The sequence below is a fragment of the Dermacentor albipictus genome, chromosome 1 (genome assembly GCF_038994185.2).
Source record: "Dermacentor albipictus isolate Rhodes 1998 colony chromosome 1, USDA_Dalb.pri_finalv2, whole genome shotgun sequence".
NCBI lineage: Eukaryota > Metazoa > Arthropoda > Arachnida > Ixodida > Ixodidae > Dermacentor > Dermacentor albipictus.
The window spans coordinates 454,289,303-454,310,888 of record NC_091821.1 but is presented as its reverse complement, the minus strand read 5'-3'; the positions used below and the strand labels follow the sequence as shown (position 1 = coordinate 454,310,888).

Genomic DNA, 21,586 nt, shown 5'->3' with positions numbered 1-21,586 from the left:
TACCGTCGGCTCATTTCAACTAATAAAGTTTATTCCTCCTCCTCCTCTCACAGCTACAGCAAAAATCGAAAAGGCGAGAATATAAAATAAGGCATTTGTCAAGCCCAGTGGCTAGTCCTTACGTCTGCTATAATTAAAATATGAAGCTAACTTTAAGTGCGACCTCCCACGTGGTCGCGCAAAGCGCGACAACCATTCAAATGCCGGAACACGTGGCTGTTAAATTTTGTCCCTGTCCGCCTTACTTTTCTTTGCGGGCATTGTCGTCTTATTCTGTATCATGAACAAGCGGAAAGTATCGGGTAGAAGCATACGTCATGCACGCTTTGTAATGTACTCGAAAAGAAAACCACTCACCTCTTAAGAGTGGCGAGAAAAGAAGCAAAGCAGGGCAGACATCTTACAGTGCACTAGAATGTAAGTTGTAGACATGCGTCGACTCGAAGGGCAGCCAGCTTGAATATCGCGCGGGGCATCAAAGCTTTACCGCAGACAGCACGTTATGCATGATGTATGCAAAAAATGCCGTGTGGGAAAAGGCAAAGAATCTCTCAAGTGTTATTTTATAGTTATTTTATGATGTAACAATAATTTAGAATGGTCATATTTTAGTTATGACTCGATTTGTAGGCTGGAGATTAAGAAAAGAAAATGTATGTTGTTTCCTTTAACACGCTTCTGTCATAGAGCAGTCGCAGAAAACTTCTTTCGTAGTACACATTAACAATGTATTAATATGCCGAATAAAACGTAACTTTTCGGAATAGCCGAAGACTAGCCGTTCCGAAAGGAATAGAAGATGGCTGCCCGCCGATCGCTCAGGCACTGGTTACTCGGAGCTGCTGGCGAGGATAAATTTCTTCCATAATAAATATTCATGCACGGCAGTGCAGCGTTGTCGAGCCCTTCTGGCCCGTATAAGACGCCGCTCGGCAAACTCTTCCACAGAGGTCCTCTTCTGTAAGATATGCGATTACACGGAAAGGAAACGGAAAGCTTAAAGTTGCTTTAAAAACATAGGAGCCCTGAAGTGTTTTAGATATGTAATCAATTTCGTGAAGCTGGTGCGAAAGAATCAGCTTTGAATTTGTTCGAAAATGCACATGGTGGTTTTGGATTAACTATGGAAAGGCCCGATCACGACAGGTTGCAGTTCATAGGTGTTTTTCTTATATGGGAACAGCAGTACACATGTTGGGAGTACAGCACCAGATCGGCCGAAGGCTTTCTACCTCAGGAGTCGGATCATTCGAAGGTCGTAAAGAAGCAATTGCAGCAGCATGCATAGACCAGGCCATTAAAAATCGTGCTAGCATAGTACAGCAGGCGGAATAGCATTGCAAATTAACAAACGGATTCAACGCGGCTACACCATGCGCCAATTGTCTCACTATGTGATAAAACACTTTCAGCAAACTTAAGCAGTAATAAAATGGCCTTCACTGACAGAAAATATTAAAGCAACTTGGCTGTGATCCCATAGCACTGTTAAATCTTTCAAAGAAAAAGATTTTGCACAGGATGTCTTGCATCAGGTCTTTAAGGCACGTGTTCCATGTGTCATGTGTGTTTTGTGATGCGGTTGCATGCCTGGTACTGTTCTATCACGAATTTTAAACGCACCTGTGCACGTGATCTTTCTTTACGTACGTGTGACAAGCGTAAGCGAACGAATAAACAGTCGGTAATGCACAAGGGTCATGTTGGTCTCGTTTTTTTTCGCGCTAGTATTGTGTGCGACACCTTAGCAGAGCCATATACCATACAGACTTCTAAAATTATGTATAACCATTAATGCTTTCACTCCGTTAAATAGTAGTTCAGGTTCCAAGTACTCGTTAGCCGCATGCCGATCTAACTTTGCAATGGCATGTTCTGCAAGTGCTCCGCCCGAGCGTTTTCCCTCGACGATTGTGCGGCGCAACAGACCGCACTCTTGAATACGTTGCCAGTAGGATGCACGTACATAACCATTCAAAAGCAACGAGAGTGTCCAACAAGGTCAGCAACATCCTAAATATTCCACATAATTCAGTTTCGTTTGACACGCTGGTCAACAATTGCACTTCTTCATTGCTCCCACATGAAAGTCGCGTTAAAATGGTGCTACTGTATGAATATAATGTTAACAGCTGCAGTAGTCATGACGTTTGATTTGAGCGTTTCTAACACTGTATGCTCGTATTCAGACCTACCCTATTATGTACTCATCCAGACAGAAAGACACTGTATTCGAGTACGGAACTTTCAATGTTAAAAAGATTACTACAACTAAAATAACGGCATCGTGCGCAACGATTACATCATGGCCGACGTCGTTTTAAGTTCAAGGCACAGGAGTGTTCGTTGCACATCCGCTAAGTAAACGTGTGGGTCCGATGATTAAAACAAAAGATTAATACAGTGGTTAATTCAGCATCGTATAAGGGAAGCCTAAAGCAAAGGTATATACAGTCAAGTAAGCGGCTCAAGAACATGGTCGCAGAAGCCTTCTAATCCGCTCTCGCCGTCGACAAATCCGAAGCACGAGGACCGGGAGAGGTCAAGAAGTTTCTTGTAGAACCGTCCTGCCTGCTGCGAGGTTTGGAAGACGACGCCTTCTCTTGCGTGATCGCCGAAGCCGCAAGAATAGCTGTGGTAGAGATGCGAGGACAGCTTCCACGACGAGTTCCAGGACCGACAGAGCTCGTAAAATTCCGTCCTGGTCAAGAACTCCCGCTCTTGCGAAACCGACACCCGCTGCACCTTGTCCACGTCGCACGACACGGTGGCGTTCGAGAGCACGACGGACACGGCCGTCGCCGAAAGGAGCAGGTAGCACACCGAACGACGAGGCCAGATCTCGGCACGACCGGTGGGCGTGTTGTTCTTCTCAATCACCGCCATCTTGCTGGGCGACGGCCACCTGCTGTGGTTGCGGAGCACCGAAGCGGTCGGGTACAGCAGCGTCGACTGCGGGGAGTTCAGGGCATTCGCGAGAGCTCGCAGCCCGGCAGCGTACCGCGCGGGACGCGGGTGGGTCGCTGGGTACGGGAGGAAGAATCCCACAGTGCAGTTTGCCTTCCGCAGCGCGGTCGCGACGTGCCGGACCTTTCGGACGAAACTCGGCCTGACGAAGCTCAAGGCGTCCGCCTCGAGCAGCCACAAGCGAACGCCCGCGTAGCCCTCGGATCGTGCCAAGCGCAAAACGTTGCGGGCGAATTTCCTTCGAGCCCGACCGTCTCCGGGCGCCAGGAGCTTCGAAAAGGCCGAATCCCGCTCGAGAACGGCCGCTAGCGCCGTCCAGGGTCGGCTGTACCTGTCGCCACCCCGTCGTCTTGTGAGGCGCTGCGGCCACGGTTTCAATGCGCCTGTCCGAGATGTTTCCGGTCGAAGAGTCATGTCGTTTTCGAGGACGTAGCAGCATCGGATGAGCACGTCACAATGCCGAGTTCTTCGACGATCGGCAGGGGTCTGGCTATTACCTGCCAGTTTGTTGTTGTACAAGGTGTCGTCGCGATGTGTATAGAGGCAGACGTGGCTTGCCAGGTTGGTGCCGTCGTGGTGCCGCTGCGGAGTCTTCGAGGGGTTGCCGACAGTGAGAATCTCGGTCGTGGTGAAGGTGCCGGAGCGTCTGTCTTCTGTAAATGAAATTCACGGCAAGCATTAGGGAAAATACAAATTTCTGTTAAATAAAAGCACTGTTGGAGCGTCGCAACAACAACCACCTATAGTTCTGTACTTCTCACGAGACAAACATCAGTGCGCACGCATTAGAAAAGAATTTGCGAGCATGGTTTCCTTTGCGAACCTTCCCGTACTTGTTTGACCATCGCTGCTGGTGCTAGTTCATATATATATATAAAAAACGAAATGAAAACGTGTCCGATGGTGGGATCTAACCTTGGTGACCAAGCACAGAAGCTCGATGCTTTAGCCATTATAGGCCACAATCTAACGTACACTTCGATCATGTCAATTCCAGTTAGCGCTTTCAGATGATAGCCGAAATTCGTATCTCATACGGCGTAAAGGCCGTTTCACATGATGTGCTTATGATAGCACTGGAAGTGACATTTCGGTCGCATGCGACGGAAATCGCAGTGGCAGGCGTCGACCGATCGCTGCGATTTTTGTACGCCAACATAAAAGAATTAAGAAAACAAAAGAATGACAAAGATCGGCCGAAACTGCGTCGAGACGTATATCGCGTTTTTTTTTGTTGTTGTTGTTATCGCGGTTGTTGGAAAATGTCATTTGTCGTTCAACAAATGAAAGAAAGAAAAGGAGAACCTGTAACGTATTGTGCCGAGCCGTTAATTGCGCAAGCGGTATATGCACCATCAGCACCGACAAGCGAACAAGGCAGATAAAAAAACTCGTAGGTCAGATTCGCTTCCGTGGTTTGTATACGTTTGTTGTCCCGTTACGTTGCTAATCAAGCTAACCAAGCCAATCAATTTTCCACGTTGACTTCGGGTGTTGATAGTCGGTACCGATAGTAGATAGTTCCTTTCGTTAATTTACATGCGCTGCGAGTCATAACTACCTGCGAGGTGTCCCTTACGAGAAGACATGACCTTCGGATGTCCTCCCACTTATGTGGTTTGTTGCTTACAAGCTACTCGCGATATACGACAACGCCACAGTTGTGGCGCGGTGTGCTTTAACGGACCGAGGAACTTAGATAATATGCAAATGCAGTCAAATCATGTGTCGACAGACATGGCGTGACAGCATGGCACTCAAAGTTTCAACGTCGCGCTGTGTACGTGCGCCCGCTTAGCCGCAGTGTGTTCGGGTCGGCTTTCAAACGTACCTTTGCGGGTGAGTCGAGCCGTCTCATTTTAAGGTCATGTTATTTCCACTGCGAGACGCGATTGCTTATCAAGCTCGCAAAGCAAACGTGCAAACCATATATCGTAATTAATTTTGTACTGTAACTTATTTACCGCTTTGACTAGGAATAAACGGCATCGTCGATTTATTTTCCAAGCGTTAATGCACCATAAGTATCACTTACACAGTATTACGTCTTTTTTCTCTTGTGTATGATTTTTTTTTCCTGCACGGAAACCAATAAACCTCCAATATGTCGCAGACTTTGTGTCCTTACTGCACCTGTGTTAATCCTCACTTTAAAAAAGTTTTTGCATATTGCTCTTACTACAGTGCATTGAATTTCTTTTGTTTATGCTGGTCGTAACATATTACAGTATAAGAAACTACTTCTCCGTACATCCCCGCTTTTCCTTGCTTCTCTCTCTCTACCTCCCGTAAAACACATGCAACAATGTGGAAAGCAGGCAAACACCTCGATTTTATAAACAGTAGATAACGCATTACACAAAAGCAAATTAAAATCATGCAGTGAAGTCAGCCAGTTACATCTCTTCCTGCGAATGATAGCGTCATTTCAAGTGCGCACTACTACTTGAAGGTCCCCAGCTAATCAACAGTGCAGACATATCACGAGGCATAAGCCATGTCCAACAAGAGAGGAGCAAAGGTGCTCATGATTTTGCAGCCGCATTTATTACTTCATAAACTCACATGACCATATTCTGTCATTACTGCCTCCATGATTACAGTATCATGCAACTTGCAAGATTTACAAAAACATCCCGACATTTGTGTATGTGAATCTTTTTGTTAGATTGTGAGATGCAGCTGCTTACTGATTTATTCCAAGGGGTGTGATTCAATGGCATGTGTGCACGGACTGCCCAAAATTTTACTCAGCCTAGCTCACGCGGACTCAGACTCAGCCAAAGCTCTAATCAGCGGAGCTTGCTCCAACTCATATTTAGCAAAATTCTACTCAGCCAGGCTCACACGAACTCGGGCTCACACGAACTCAGCCTCACGGGTCCAAGTCATAGTCGCTTACTCTTAAGTGACTTCACCGGTCTACGAATACATTACTTCACACTAAAGTTGTGACCTGTGCGGTGCATGAGCTCATATTGCATAAAAGTCCATGTTAAATGGGATGGATATAAGGACAATTGCACGCATTGCAGTTAATATTATAGAATTGAATTGACCGGTGCATGAAAGCTTTGCCTTATGTCGATTCCAACAAGTGCATTGGATCTTCATCATATATTTTGCCGATACTGCTAGTTATCTTGACCACTACTGGGCGGCCACATTTTGTACATTTCAACACAAAGTTGAATAAATTACTGCGATGCAATATATTTAAAAACGCTTACGTCAATGCAAGTACAACGATTGGAAAGAACATGATACAAACAGATGCGCACAATAAGATGCACACGAATGCTAAATACGTGTGCAGACAGAATCGCACTTCGGTATCGCACTTCAGGGGCCCTATAACGTCCATCTATTCCAATATGTTTTATTCCAATCTCCTGACGTCAAATTTGCGTAACCGCCGACTCAAGCATCGGGCGGTCACCCGCAGGGTTGTCACCAATCAAACGCTTTCCTCGTTCATAGGAGGTCACTTTTGTTTGCTTGAAACACGAATAACATTGCCTACACTGAGCGGCTTACTTATCTAATTGGCTGACAAGATGCGAGGAGCACTCTCAAGTGGAGAGGGATTCGATGGGGCCTAGCCATTGCACTCAAAGTCCATAATCGGATGAAGAAGGTGGTGCCGGCGTCTGCGATTGGTCCGCTTCCCCTTAGCTTGCGGTGGCTGCTTGAAAATCACGGTGGCATGCAACGGAAGCTTAAAAATGACGCTAAAACGGATCCTCATCAATGAAGAGTTGGAAGAATGAGGTCGTAAACATGCCGAAAGTGCTCAAAAACGTTACACGGCCACGCAAGAAGCTTTATTATACGCAAATAAACCCATGCTCTCCGGCAGGTGCGAGCAGCCAGCGCCTGAGCAATCGGCGGCAGCCATCTTTTATTCCTTTCGGAACGGGGCAGCCTGCACCTATTCAGAAGAAAATTCAGTTTTGTTCGGCATATTAATGCATCTTTAATGCGTACACGTCACTTTGACGTGGTGAGCCCTTGTGGTTTTGTGACGTCGCGTGACAGGCAGGTGATGTGAGTACCACCCGAAAACGTTTGACCAATAGTCGGAGGGCTAATGGCGAAAAGGCGTCGAATCATAAATAAGTATTTTTTCTCGATCAAATTATGCATAATCAGTGTGTACACGTCATATCAGATGGGGAGCTATCGCGGTTTTCGTGACGACGCGTGACAGACAGGTGATGTGGAGGTGGTCCAAAATTGTTTTTGACCAATCTCGGAGGGCTGATTGCAGAATTGGAATACAAAAGTTTGGAATAATTTTACGTTATAGCGTTACAAAAGCCCTTTTAAACAACTGAATCATTATCATTCATAGACGCTGGGATTCAGTCACTAGTGATCATGAATCACTATCTTCTGAACGACATTGGTAGCTTTCTTTCGTGGGTGCCGTCATTGGTATCAATCAAACTCTCATAAAATAATCATTTTAGTATCAGTAAATGATCATGCTGAGTCAATAAGGTTCATTAGTGATGTGCTCAGTGCGGTGTTCTTGTGCTTTTTTGCAGCATAGCGTCATGGATGTCAAATAAAAACTCGTTTGAACAGCGATTCAATTATGACAACTAGGAGGGGCTGGGGTGTAGTCACTAGTGATCACGGATCACCTTGTTCTGTATTACAGTGGTAACCATCATAGAAGAGCGAACATCATTTATTATAAAAAATGACGTACAGCGCGAAGGACAAGGACTGCGAAAGACGACATACACTGCGCTGACTTCCAACAATATTTTATTGCGTTTCCACATCGTGTGTATATATACAAGAGAGGGCATGCGCAGAAAATGAAAGGCAGTCACAAGGGGTGATTTAACAGCAAGACGTACCACTAAGAACATGGGCACTAGAAAAAAAAACGAACATTACGATTTTTATCTGTTGACATACAAGACTTCACTAGGAGTCAGCGCGATAGAGGAGGCACTATCGAAAAAACTGGGTAGTGTAGAACAGTGTCGTGTATTCTTGTGCGTATTCGCCTTGTCCTTGTCAGTGCGCTGCTTCACCACCCAGGTATGATGATTAATTACCGACTAGCCCAACTTTCCACATTACTGAGCTGACGCTGCACGTGTTGACATACAGACGACCTTTCATAGTACCAGTGTCAATTGCTGGTACACGTACCCGCGGTGAAGTTAGCGAATTCTAGTGTCAGCCGCAGAATGGTGAGCATAGGCTGAGCTCATGTACGAGGTGAACACATCAGGTCTCTCGGTGGCTATGGCAGCAATTACCGTGGTACCTCTTTCAGGTGCACTATTCGTGGTGCCCCTTATATAATATGTAGTCGATGCAAATTGACTACTTACTGTATTTTATCATAGCACTCGTCCCATCTACTTGGCGAGTAGTCATTGTGTGCGATTCGCGAGGTATTTAGCGCACATTGGCTGATTTCTAATTGCATTGTATTGCTTAATTTCTAACTTCAAATTACGCAAAATATACTGTCAGTGTTATTCCTATTCCGCTGTAAACGAACTGTGGCGTGTCAGGTTTCGGAAAAGAAACGTGGATAATGTTATTTCTTGTTTTTTTTATTTGTTGGTTTCTCTTTGCAACGACCACTGTATTATGGGGTTCTCCCTAGCTACTTTAGTGACTTCGTGTGTGTAATGCGCACCCCTCTGTCGGGCCGCGGAATGGATGAAAGGTGTACCTAAGATGGAGCCTGTCTCCGTGGTAGTGTAATGCACGTAGCACTATAGAGCTAGAAAGGGACCGCCAGCAGCGAGCAGAACAGCTAGAAGAACCTGATCGACGTACTCGCATTGCGAAGTAACCCGTTTGACGGAGGCGGCGTCAGGATATTCTGAAACAAAGCTCGCGCATATGATCCCATAGGACATTTTATAGCATGCGCGAAAGTCGACCATTAAAAGATGCGCAGTGCTCCTGCAGGGAGGCAACCGCAAGGAATGACGTGAACACCGGACAGTGCCCAAGCCAATAACGAGGGCTGCAACGTCGTCCCATTACCAACGGCGAGAATGACAGCGGACGGCCAATGAGGAAACTGGAATTATTCTAGAAACCTCTGAGATTCCACAAGACCTTCGACCAAGTGGCACCGATTCTGATGGCTTCTTCCCCGTAAACCTGCCGCTGTCTGACATTTCGCTCTCTGAGGAAATTTGCTTCGCGCGTGCACCTCACCGACCTTTGTGTTTCTTCTCGTCGTCGGGTCCCTCGGCCTCCTCCTTTTCGGTCGGCGTCTCGTTTCGGTCCGCGGTGGGGGTGGACCGAACTGTGGCCAGATCGCGCTCGGTTTCCGTGAGCAGGTAATCGTGGTCTTCCAGGTAGCCAGACGCCCACAGCACGACCAGCACCCACAGCAGCAGGAACGTGGCGCACACGGTTGTCGCGAGGCACACGCGCACAACGCGCCGAGACCTGGACGGGTCGGAGGCCCAGCTGCGGCCGCCCGCGACGTCCACGCTGAAGGAGACGCGGCGGTGCCTACGTGCACGGCTTCGGCGGCGACTGCCTCGGCTGCGAACGCGCGTTCATCGGTCTTGATAATGGCCACGGCCTACAGCTGAAGAAATGTCAATTTGGGCGGGCAGTCTACTGCGTGACGTCGACAACCAGTGGTCTATCCGAGTTGCAGACTGGGTGCTAAAGGGAAACGACGCAGTCGGGGACGATATATCAAGTGCGGAGTGATGATGATGGGATACAGACGGCTGACGGAAGACACGTCAAGAGGATAATAGCTAGGACAGACCTTCTTCCTGCGGTGAACATAAATTATGCTGGTGTTGATGACGACAACCGAAATTCGAAGGTTAATTAACAAATTCGAAGAGATGCGAAAACGCGCGCGAATGTCTTTTCCACGAGGGCGATTCAACGTTACACGTATTCCCACTAAGAAGTTTGTTTCCACCAAAATTCAGAAACGACAATTCGATTCATTTTGCACAGGCGTTCAGCATTTTATACAGCATATCCTCTAGCTGCATCCGCAAACTACAGATCCAGCTCTAGCGTACGCTCCATGCTTTCGCTTTTGTCGTGCTATTTACCCATCTTGCTTCATTTCATTACACATTTGACACACTTTCTCGCGATAGAACGTCTCTGCACCCTGATCCCAAAGTCCTAGAAAAGAAATTTGGAGGATGCTTAAGCTTCGCCTTTAAGAGTGGAAAAAATATCATTTGAAGATCCCTGACTGCTACGCTACCGGGCAACTCCGTTTTATACGTAACCGTAATGTTCACCGGGAAAAGCTCGCGTCGAAATCTATGCACGAAGGCGAGCTTTCAGGTGGAAACACGGCCTCTTGCGTGGGCCGATCTTCTACTACTGTTTCGCACTTTTGATACTTCAGTCTGAGAAGACTGAGCTTAGAAGGCATGCGCTGTCGGTGTTCTCGTTCACGACATTTGTTTGTGGGCTCCCATTCTGGAAATTCCGAGTAATAACTTTGTAAAGAACGTAAGGAAAGGTACCAGCAACTTTAAGGATAGAAGAACAACGTTAGTGCCGTACAATATATGCGTGCTTCGGTATGATTTTCTCGGCCGGGGACGCCAGCGCCGACGCCGACATAGGATGGTCTGCGGCACGGGGGCCCTTAATGCTGTCGCGTTAAAACAGGTACCAAGCGCACGTCTCTCTGAGCGCACGTGTGTGTGGCACATGGCAGTAATGATCGCAGGTGAGTAGACTCGGTGAGTGGAGGCTTGTTGTGTGGTACCGTTGTGATGAATTCGCAAGGCAGCGTTCTCAATGACGTCAAAGGCTGATTAGTCTGGTAACAATTATGATAGCTGCCGGCTAAGAACGAGGGCGAACCACTGGGAAAACAGGATACGATTAGCACTGGCGAGGTACGTGAGACCAAGTTTACGAAGTCTCAGTAGAACTGTATCTTATAGCCATGTCACGCAAAACACGCCGACTCGGAAGCGCGCCCAATGTTGGCCAAGGGATTGAAGAAACGTTTCTGAAACCAGGTCCTCTTCTTGAAGAAACGCATAGGGGATGCATGTCAGGCATATTTTTGAAAACAACTCTCTGACAATGTTTCAGTGCTAGGGATTTTTACATGTACGAGAAGCTACTTCTCCCATGTGTTTATTTTTGAGAAAGCTTATTACTCCCAATTAGAGAACGATTAGTCTGATTGTGCCAGATATGAGTGAACTTCTATTCGGCACAATCTTACAACTCTCAATATTTAGAACTCTCGAGAACTGACGTAGGTGCGGCGCAAGCAGTGATAATGTGACCACGTGAGGCGCCTGCGCCGTCTAACGACTCCACCACTCCTTAGCGTGATATTGTGCGTAGGGTCATCGGTGATACCAGCGAAGCGTCAACCAATCCGGAGCTGTTACGAATCAATTTCGAGGAGACGCGTAGCCACCAAAGTATTATTCCGACTGAATCGGCAAATGCGCGCCTCTTTACATTTCGAAACACACCCTGACATTGGCCGTCTTAAAACTCCTACAAAAAAGTATATTTCCAAGAATTGCTAATTTCGCTCATCTTATGCAGGTTAACTTACAGACAGTTTACGCGGATCAGGATCACGCATACGATTTCCGTATCCGGAGTTGTGTTCTTTTTTTCTTTCGTCAATGATTGCTTATGTGCACAGGTTACCCGAATTTGCAGCCACATTCGTGGCATTACCCCACCAAGGTCACCTTACACTCAGTCAATTGAGTACTGATGCTTTTAATACGGCAGCAACTCTCATTACGCGTTTAATTCATTTTCAAGAGTTTTCGCACAACCTGCCTGAGTGCGTTTGTTTCCGTGTGTTTGATTGGAGTGAATACTTCATTGCAGAACGAGGAATAATACGTTACTAAAGGTAATGGAGCTACCGGTTCTGCTGTTCGTGCGACGTTTGCCTGAGGAACATTTGCCTGACGGTTCCCCGAGCAAGGCACTCTGAGCCGAACGCAAGGTATTCAGCCAAAGGAAAAGCCCGTCACGATCACCTGAATGTTTCCTCATGATGCATGGATCTCATATGCAACACACCGCTCGCATCGTTTCAGCTGCCGTCTGCCATTCACTCTTATTAGTGACATTTCTGCTCACCTGCAAATGAGAAAAAGGCCTCCTGGCTTCAAGAAAGCGAGTGTGCGCCAGAAAGAACTGCTATGCCTTTACTGAACTTTGCGAAAGTTTCCACGTTCCATTCACATGGATACATGCAATAACCATCATTTGGTGGCCATGACTCAGGCGGCAAATTAATGGTACTTCGGAAACGCTTCGGTGGCCCGAAGTACATTTTCCAGCTCTGCTTCAACGTTTGACCAGAGGGTGTCTTATTCGCAGAATGTCTCGATGCTTCGAGTGCCATGACTTAACATCCCAAGGCAACTCCTGATCTAGGAAACATGTCGTAGTTTCTCACCATTTCAGGCCAGGTGATCTAAATGAATCCGGAGCCCTGCTGCGCAGAATGGCGGTGCGCTGCAGTTACGTCGAGCGCTGCGCAGACGTTTTTCTTTCCTGTTCTCGCCGGGGCGGTCCTTAAGCAGCCTCCGAAAATGAACTCCCTATGACGCTTAATGAAAAGAGCGCTACGAAGACGCGGACTAAAAGAACAACATGTACGACGGAGAAGGCGCTTGTCCGTCGTACATGCTGTTCTTTTAGTCCGCGTCATCGTAGCGCTCTTTTCATTGAGTATGAAAAACCAACTCGCCCACATCAAGCTTCTGCTCCCTATGACGCGTTCGCCTGCTTGACGGATCCAAGTTTGTTCGTGCGCTTCTGCGAGCAGGCACGTTTGTTTTACTGTCACGTTTATTCCATCCGCGTGAACAGCTGTGTAGCATTTCGATTAAACTCGCAAAAGCGCTTTACGTGCGGGAGGCACCTCGGCAAATAAGCAGGCGCAACAAACGCGGCGCTGCTTGCTTCTGTGCCCACGTGCCGTTGGTGAAGCGCTTTCGAGTGTTTGTTGCTATGAGTTACCAACTCGTCCAGGTTCACAGCCTGTTAAGTTAAATTCCGAGCCAGTTAACGTCAAGCATTATCTATCCTTCAGCTACACGCAGCACCGAACACTCGCCTGCGTAGTATGGAGCGCTTCCTGCGACTGGCTTGTAGATCAGAGGTCGAGGCGTCGACCTCGCTGACGGAACCCGTCTGACGTCCAGTGGTGGCCGTCTCCGGACGGGCGGCGGCCGCCGCCGCCGCTCCCGGTGCGGCCGGAAGTGCGCCGGCGTAGAAGTAGCTCTTGTAGCGCGGGTCCCAGTACATTTCCATCGGCGACAGTTCGCGCGCCGCGGCCTTCGCTTCCAGCTCCGCACAGACCCGGGACTGCCGCTTCTTGAGTGGCAGGTGCTGCTGCTCCTTTGAGGGCATGCCTCCGCGCTCTGCCCTCGATAATCTGGCACCCATGCTTCCTTCTGTTGCTAGTTGTTTAAGACAGCGGCGCAATGCCCGATCTCACAGATGAGGCTCTTCTTCTTCTTCTTCTTCTGCATGCAGCTTGCGCACGAGCGACCTGAGCCTCCAGCGATTGCTGTCTCTTACCTTGGCCAGAACAGGTTGCGAAGGACATTGAAAACTGCGTATATAGCTGAGAAAACGCTAGTCTCGCAAGTGAAAGGACCTGTTTATAGCTTGTGGTGGGAATTGAAAGACTGTGTTGCGTTGACGGAAACGAGCATGCTTAAGCAATTGTGTCTAATGAACAAAGAATTATTACAATTTTAATTTGGCTTTGAAAGTGGTGCAAAAATGGCATATGGCGCCACTCGATGGTCGAACAGTGCAACCAATATGTGTACCGTCACCAAACCAACAAGCCGCGCAGAGATGGTTATTTTGATTGGTTACATTATTGTAGCGCTTAAATTGCATTTTATACGCTTCTGCTACCATTTCTTCGTGTGAGAGAGTAAACTCTTTCTTCTGTCCGGTAAGCACGTCTTGAAAAGTGGCGCTTCAATGGCACAGACGAACAGAGTGGCACATCGCTCGGTTTTCAAGTGCGCCCGGGATACCTTTCGCTGGTGTGCCTGCGTCTATATGACCTCGACCTCCCAACCACTGTAAAAGACCAAGTTCTGCTGCACCGGTTCGTTGGCTGCCGGTGAAGCACCCCTGCGTCGTCCGTCTGCACACTGGAGCCTTTATTTTCGGCAGGCACGCTTCACTTCTCTGCGATGCGTTGTGATGCTTGAGAACGCGTCTTTTGAGGCGCTAGTGTCCAACGACATGCAGAATACACCGGTGCCGAAGCAGTTTTGCGGCAACCTAGCTCGCCTGACGCATCTTGGGGAAGTTGACTGTGAAGTGTTCGAGACACATCCCTCTGAGCTTCCGGTTGTCTTGGAGCTTCCGGCGAGCGTCTTGGAGACGACCACTACTTCCCTGGCAGTCCTAAGGCTTCCCTACTTACGCGTACAGGGCAAGAACAGGAGAAGGCTTGTGGAGGCGCTTGCGTAGAACTCCCGCCTGCGGGAATTCAGGCTGCACTGCCCCGTCATGATCGACGTCTTCTCCGACACCTTCAAAGAGTACCTGAATATTAGTATTTTCTTTACTGTTACCAAGAATACTTATTGCTGCGCCCCAAACTATTCCACGTACACGCTACCTGAAGAGGTAAATATTGAAATTCTAGGGTGATACCCGGCCTCGCTCGGGACACTGTTTCGTTTAATAAACGTTTCTCTCTCTCTCTCTCTCTCTCAAAGAAATGTTCGTGGTAAACTAAGAGAAGGCGTGTGGAACACTGACACAAGATAGGGATTATTGTAACTACAATGGGCTCACATATTTGCGTGCGGTATATGTTGAGTTTTTGGTACTACAGCGTAATAGCTGTCGGATGCAGCACTATTCTAGAAGTAGCAATTTTGTGGCAGTTTTGTCACGAAACGTGCGCACTCATTATATATACGAGCATACAACACGAAAACCACCGCATAAAGGCGAATACCTCAGAACATAAAAAAAGGGATGGTGCACGCGTAGCATTCCAGATAAATATGGAATAGCGCTCGACGTACACTGTTAGCTGAGAGAATGCGACCGCAACAACAGCGTAGAAAAATATGTGGATCCCAAGCACTGTGGGAATCTATGGAAGGGAAGCTTTGTATGCTGTTTGCTTTGATTGAAGATAATTAGCGGTGATCTTTGTGGAAAATGTGTAATTTCTTCAGCGGTTAGTCCAACACAAGATGGTGACAGGGTGCTCCCTGAGTTTTCCAGGTTTAACTTGAGTGCCTCTGCGAATTTGCCTGAGTGACACAAAACTTTGTTTTACTTCAAGACAGGCTGCCACCATGTTGCCCGATGCTGTCACTCTCTAGTAACCATGTTAAAACATAAAAACAACTTAATTCAGTTTGAATAGCAAGGAGTAGTGTTTATTATTCTAAAAGAAAACAGAAGCGATGGGTTAGTCAAATCCGCAGCTAATAACATATCTTCGAAAAAACTGCTAAAACCCATTGCACATCTACCAACTGACAGCAAGCTCATAGGTAGGAGGCCCTAACTTTGTCACAAGTGAGATACTCTCTGAACAGCTGGTAAGTCAACCTCTCAGCCCCTGCACAACGCCGCAGTGTTGCGCTTCACTGCTTTAAAGGGTGTTTTTATGCGAAGCATATTACGAGAGCTCAACCTAGCTCCTCAGGCGCGGCGGTGTCGCCTTGAATACCACGTGACACCGTGACGTCACGACAGAGGAGAAGTGCCTTTGGCTCAACTCTTGCAAGATGGGCTGGGTGGGAATCGAACCAGGGTCTCCGGAGTGTGAGATGGAGACGCTACCACTGAGCCACGAGTACTTTTTTTTTCTTTATTACATGGAAAAGAAAACTGAAGGTGTATTACAAAGTGGACACAACTACACACTTAAAACTCAGGCAAACACACACATGCATCCAACAAGTGCATCCAGTCTGGCGGAGGTTCCTGCGCAGCGTAGACACTTCTTACATAAGCAACACTTTCGCGAAAGAAGGACTTTGTAGATCGCGGGCTTTCGGCATGGCGGTCACACAGTCTACTTCTCCATAGGCTATGTAAGCCAAGTACTATGAACATGTCATAGGGAGGACCACCCGTAACCTTAAACGGTAGAAACCTAATTGTATATGGAATCATGTCAATGTCCTTTTTGAGCGTCCGTTGGAGAATGTCCCAAAAGAATACAGCGTCCCTACAGTCTATGAAGCAGTCATCTATGGTTTCGGCACGTGGACAGAGCCGACAGTTTGTTGACCACGGCACAAAGCAACCCCTCGAGTTCAACCAAGTTTTAACAGGGAGTGTTTCCGAATGTAATTTAAAGAAAAATGTTTTTACTCCAGGAGGTACACACATTTTTCGGACGCGCTTAAGTACATCCTGATAAGGTCGGCTTAAATAAGGTGCACGATACAAGGGATCTGGGAAAATAGAGTCCACCAGTGCCGCAGAAATTGCTTTTCGACTCGCAGTGAACACGTACTCCAGGCTGAATCTAACTTTCAAGAAAAGAAATGTGTCAACAACCTCCTTAAGAAAGCCCCAAGGAGCCTGTGGGACATCTTCGGCATTTGATGACACTACTATATTAGGAATATAATGAACTAAACGGAGTTGCAACATTTCACGCAAAAAAGGATGGTCATTGTCTCGAAAGAAGAACAGGCGTGAAACAATTTGCCTGATGAAGAGGTGGACTAATCCTAGACCACCACGTTCAAGAGGGAGGAACAGATTGTCGCGCCGCATCGATTCACAACTGGAACTCCAAATGAATGTTGCAAATACGCGATGCAGTGCCTGAAGGCGAAGTCTTGAGCAGTGCAGTACTTGCAGCACATACATAAGACGGGAAGCTAAGAAAACGTTACACACTTCAGCACGAAAGAACATTGACAAATTCCGCCCTCGCCATGAATTCACTTTACGTTGAATTTTGCCAACTTCTCCCGACCAATGAGCGTTGCTATTTCTATACTGTGAGAGAGGCACACCTAAATAACGCAGATCTTCTTTCCATTGAATGCCTGCGTAATGTGATGGCATTGTGGCCCATAATCCAAACCAGAAACCTGAACTTTTTCCAAAGTTAACGCTTGCACCAGAAGCCGCACAATATTCTTCTGTAATTGCAAGAGCAGTCTTCACACTCTCTTTATCTGTACAAAAAAAGGCCACGTCGTCTGCATACGCAAGAACCCGAACCTCATTAGTCAGTAATTTAAACCCTTGGAAATTTTGTTCTTTAACAATGCTCATACAAAGTGGTTCTAAATACAAGCAGAACAGGAGCGGTGACAAGGGGCAGCCTTGTCGTACTGATGATACAAGCCTAATCGAATCGGAGAGAGAGCCATTCACTATCAGCCTCGTTGAACCATTAGCATAGCATATCCTGACACCTCTAAGGAGCAGGGACCCGATATTTATATGCTCTAGTACAGTAAACAGGAATGAGTGATTTACCCTGTCGAATGCCTTAGCCAGATCTAGCTGTACCATTGCCACCTGTCCAAACCCCTCAGCTACACACTCTAGCACCGATCTCGCAACATGAATGTTCGTCTGAATGGACCGGCCCCTGATGCCACATGTCTGATGATCACCGACCACAGATCCTATTACAACTTGCAAACGGTTAGGTAATACCTTAGCAAAAATTTTATAATCAACGTTGCATAAGGAGATAGGCCGATATCCGTCAACTTTTTGCAATTTAGACTCATCATCGCTTTTGGCTATAAGGACGGTGTGTCCTTCGTACATTGTGGCGGTTAGGTACCCTACTTCCAAGGCCTCACGGTACACCTGAAGTAATAATGGTGATAAGAGGGAACGAAAACACTGATAAAATTCGGCAGTAAGGCCATCGGGGCCGGGCGTCTTGCCCTTCGCTAACGAATCGATGCATGAAGTTACCTCATTGATATCAAAGTTTTCATTTGTGTAATCGTAATCATCCTGATTTAACTGGGGCAGCAACGATACAATTTTTTTGGCAGCATCTGTATCCAATGGCTTGTGTTCTCGAAATAGTTTTTGATAATGCTCGAAAAACGCTTGTTATTAGAGTAGGCTCGTTAACAATGATTCCACCATACTCTATATGTAGTATTTGTTTCGACAGCGCGTGTCGGCGTTAATCACCAAGGGCCCTACTGCAAGGCTGTTCTTCCAGGAAACGCTGCTCTCGCGCACGCGCTAGTGCACCTCTGTATTTTTCTGCGTTCAAAGTTTGTAACTGTGCCTTCACCTTATAAATATCATCAATATATTGACCCGGATGTAAGCATTCAAGCTCATGCAATTCATTCAGAAGTTTATACAATGCTTTGTAATTATTCTTTTTTTCAAAGGCCAATATTGACGATTCTTCGATAGCTATCATTTTAACTTCCTGTTTGAATAATTCCCACACAGCAAAGAGTGGCAAGTCCTTGCGGCATGACGCATGAGCTATAAGCTCAGTAACACGATTTAAGAAACACTCACGCGAAAGTAATTGGTTATTAAACTTCCACAGCTCCCAGCACATACGCCGACTTTGATACCGACGGCTGCCAAACGATGCTGAGACTAAGCAATGGTCACTAAAGAATATAGTGTGCACAGTGTAACCATAAATAAGAGGTAGTGCGCTAAGTGAAACATAAATTCGATCAAGCCTTGCATGCGAGGTGCCTTGGAAGTGCGTATATCGACATCCTGCCTTTTCATTTTCCCCAATGTCCACAAGCTGATAATCACATATCACGCGTTGCAATGCATAACTACTTGGATCATGTCTCAGCTTCAGTGACGTACGATCTTGCGCGCTACATACACAATTATAGTCTCCAAAGAGGACCAATGCACGATCGGTACAGAAATGATGTTCTAGAGATAAGAAGAAGCACTCGCGTTCACGTAACTTGGTCGGAGCATAAATACACACAAATCTAAAGCTCATACCACTGATATCCATATCGCAACATATTAGGCGCCCTTCCCTATCTGTAAACAAATGTAGCAAATCACATGGTAAATGTTTTCTAACAAATAACATACAGCCTGCGGAAACGCCGACTGCATGGCCGACACAAACATTATAGTCAGATAGGAATGGAGATAGAGCTACTTCTGTGTTTTCGTCCGATTCAATCTTTGTTTCTTGGATAGCAGCAATGTCTAATTTTCTATTGCGTAACAAATGAAGAAGCTGTACTTGCCGTCGCTTACTTCGTAAGCCACGGACATTTAAAGTGCCAAAATGGAAGGGAAGAGCGCCCGCCATGATTACCTATGTAGGTGCAGCGTCTAAACACTGCTCCAGAGGTGCACCACTCCCTTCTTGATGAGGTGATGCACAATGGGCCTTCTGGTGCACGTTAACACAAGGGACATCTGCAGGAGTAGGCGTTCCCCGGAGCGGTTTTGTCAACTTTGACACCTTGGGAACGCGAGCCTCTTTTCCGGAGGGCGATGAATTGTCAGATGGCGCTGGACGCTTCTTAGCGGCCTCGCACATCGATCCAGATTCCCCTGACGGTGGGCGATCTTGAACTGGTGGCGATTCTGCCCATGACACAGATGGTTCGTCGTCAGGCGCCTTAGTCTCATCCTCGCTCGCAGGCTTCTGGCTGAGGCTAATGTCAGCCGATGACGGCTTAATCTGTTCTTGTCGATGAGTCTCAGGGAGTGTTTCTCCAGTTGCATCCACAACCTCGCTCACGTCCATGAGATGATCGGTGATGGTATCATCCTCAGCTGGTCTATTTGCACGAAGCTTGTCAGCGTAGGTTCCGACGCATGCATCTGCAGGGTGACCGTAGCGGTGACAGTTACTGCAGCGTGGTGTTCGACATTGTCGCCGGATATGCCCAACTCTGTTGCACCGGAGGCAAAGTGGTGGTCGGCCAGGTACCAAGATAAGACACTGGTGGCCATATATGCTCAACAGATGTGGCAGATTACTGGCAGAAACGACATCTTTCTATGTGAACGCCACGTCTCGGTTAGTCATTTGCCAGCCCTCCATGCCGTCACACCGCCACATTTCTCTCGTGATGGACTGCACTGTGCCATATGGCTCTAGCGCTTCAACAATCCGTCTCTGTTCGAGGTGTGGGGGAAGCCAAAGGAGCTTCATCTTGATATTTTTGCATTCCGGGTCAATGACAAGGCACTTGAGGCCCTTCACCAACAACTCGCCTTTGTCGACAAGTTTCTGTTTCGCGATGCTATTAACACATGTCACCAACCACAAATGGCTCATCTGGTATTGTCCAGCACCGAGGATATCAGTTGCACTTAGCACTGAAAGGAGAGCATCGCGAAAGTCCGGGGCCCGATACGGCCGCCCTGCCAGGTCAGCATGCAGGAAAACTGAATTGAGGACGGTGTTGCCAGTCGGTAGACGAGGAAGAACGACTTTATAATTACCGGAATCGGTAGATGACGGTGGGTGTGATCCTCGGCCAAGGGCCGATGCGCTGTTTCCAGCGGAGCTCATCGCAAACGTGGCCACGAGTACGATGCTTCAAAGCAGTACAAAAGCGCCTCTAGTGAATGCGGTGTTGCCTTAGAAACGAGCCGTTTCTAAGGCTCAGGCGTGCGCCGCTTGCTCAGGCGCACATTTCGTTGCCGCGCGGAACGCTGCGCTGCTCGACGCTCACCGCGTCCAACGCGGGGTACGTAGTCGCTGCGCCGTAGCCCAGTCTCTTACACCCCTTGGCGGGTCGACGGGAACGCTGTCGCGTTCCACTCTTGAAGGCGAAGCAGAGTAACGCATGAGTTGTTTCTTCGTCTAGCCGAACCAAATATAGCCAAGCAACAGCAGTTACCAGGCTAAACAGTGGTTCAACAACTAAAATAAAGGCTAGTATGCTTCGAATCCTGGGCTTAACCTTACCTAAGCCACTGCAGCCATTTTTATTTAAATGAGGCACACCTTCATCTGAGCGTCAGCCAACACTCTGTTTTGAGCTCAAGCTCCTTCAAAGAAGCGGAGGCATGCTTCCTTTCCCGTTCATTCCTTGATGCGTAGGTGCTTTGTGTTCTCGTCGTCCTTTCACCAGGCGTTCTCCCTACGGAGCATTTGAAGGATCCTCTTGGTCAGTTTTGCAGTCAACGTCCGATTTTTCGGACTCCCTAGGGGCCGCGAAAACGTCAGAAGAATCGGGCAGTTCGAAAAATCAGTGCCCTTCCACTCTGTGAAGAAGGCTGACCAGCGAAGCTGTTTATTTGGGCTGCTTAATGGCTAACTGCACCTCCGCAGCGGGTCGGCCCGGCATTACGCTATATTCGGGATTTTGTATCTACACGCGGACATGGGGGAATTAGCCCTTAACAGCTTCGCTGCAAGAAAATGAATGCATGTTATTTACTGCCCTTAAGGGCTCAAATCGCCACAGGCACATCTGAAGAAGCTCTGAAGGCCTGCCAGTACACTTATCAGACATACCGGTGCTCGTGCTGTGACAGGGGATAACGGGTGCGCGCGCGTATAATTAGGGAATACATACCGTGTCTCGTGACAATTGCCCCTTCCGACGCGTTTTTCTTCACCGCGTAACATTGCTCTAATGAGGCGAAGCTTTCGGGAACCGGCATTACGTTA

The 21,586-nt window shown here is 47.5% G+C and overlaps 1 protein-coding gene and 1 pseudogene across 1 annotated transcript; both read right to left on the bottom strand.

Moving 5' to 3' along the window:
* Window positions 1–1,767: 1,767 nt before the first annotated feature.
* Window positions 1,768–13,459, bottom strand: LOC139054773 (uncharacterized). Its single transcript, XM_070532372.1, has 3 exons — window positions 13,067–13,459; window positions 9,176–9,507; window positions 1,768–3,620 (listed from the first exon to the last, which is right to left on the bottom strand). Exons 1-3 carry the CDS (start codon window positions 13,396–13,398, stop codon window positions 2,455–2,457), a joined length of 1,830 nt encoding a protein of 609 aa, XP_070388473.1. The 5' UTR covers window positions 13,399–13,459; the 3' UTR covers window positions 1,768–2,454.
* A 5,431-nt stretch (window positions 13,460–18,890) lies between these two features.
* On the bottom strand, window positions 18,891–20,480 carry LOC139059310 (uncharacterized; annotated as a pseudogene).
* Window positions 20,481–21,586: the final 1,106 nt, after the last annotated feature.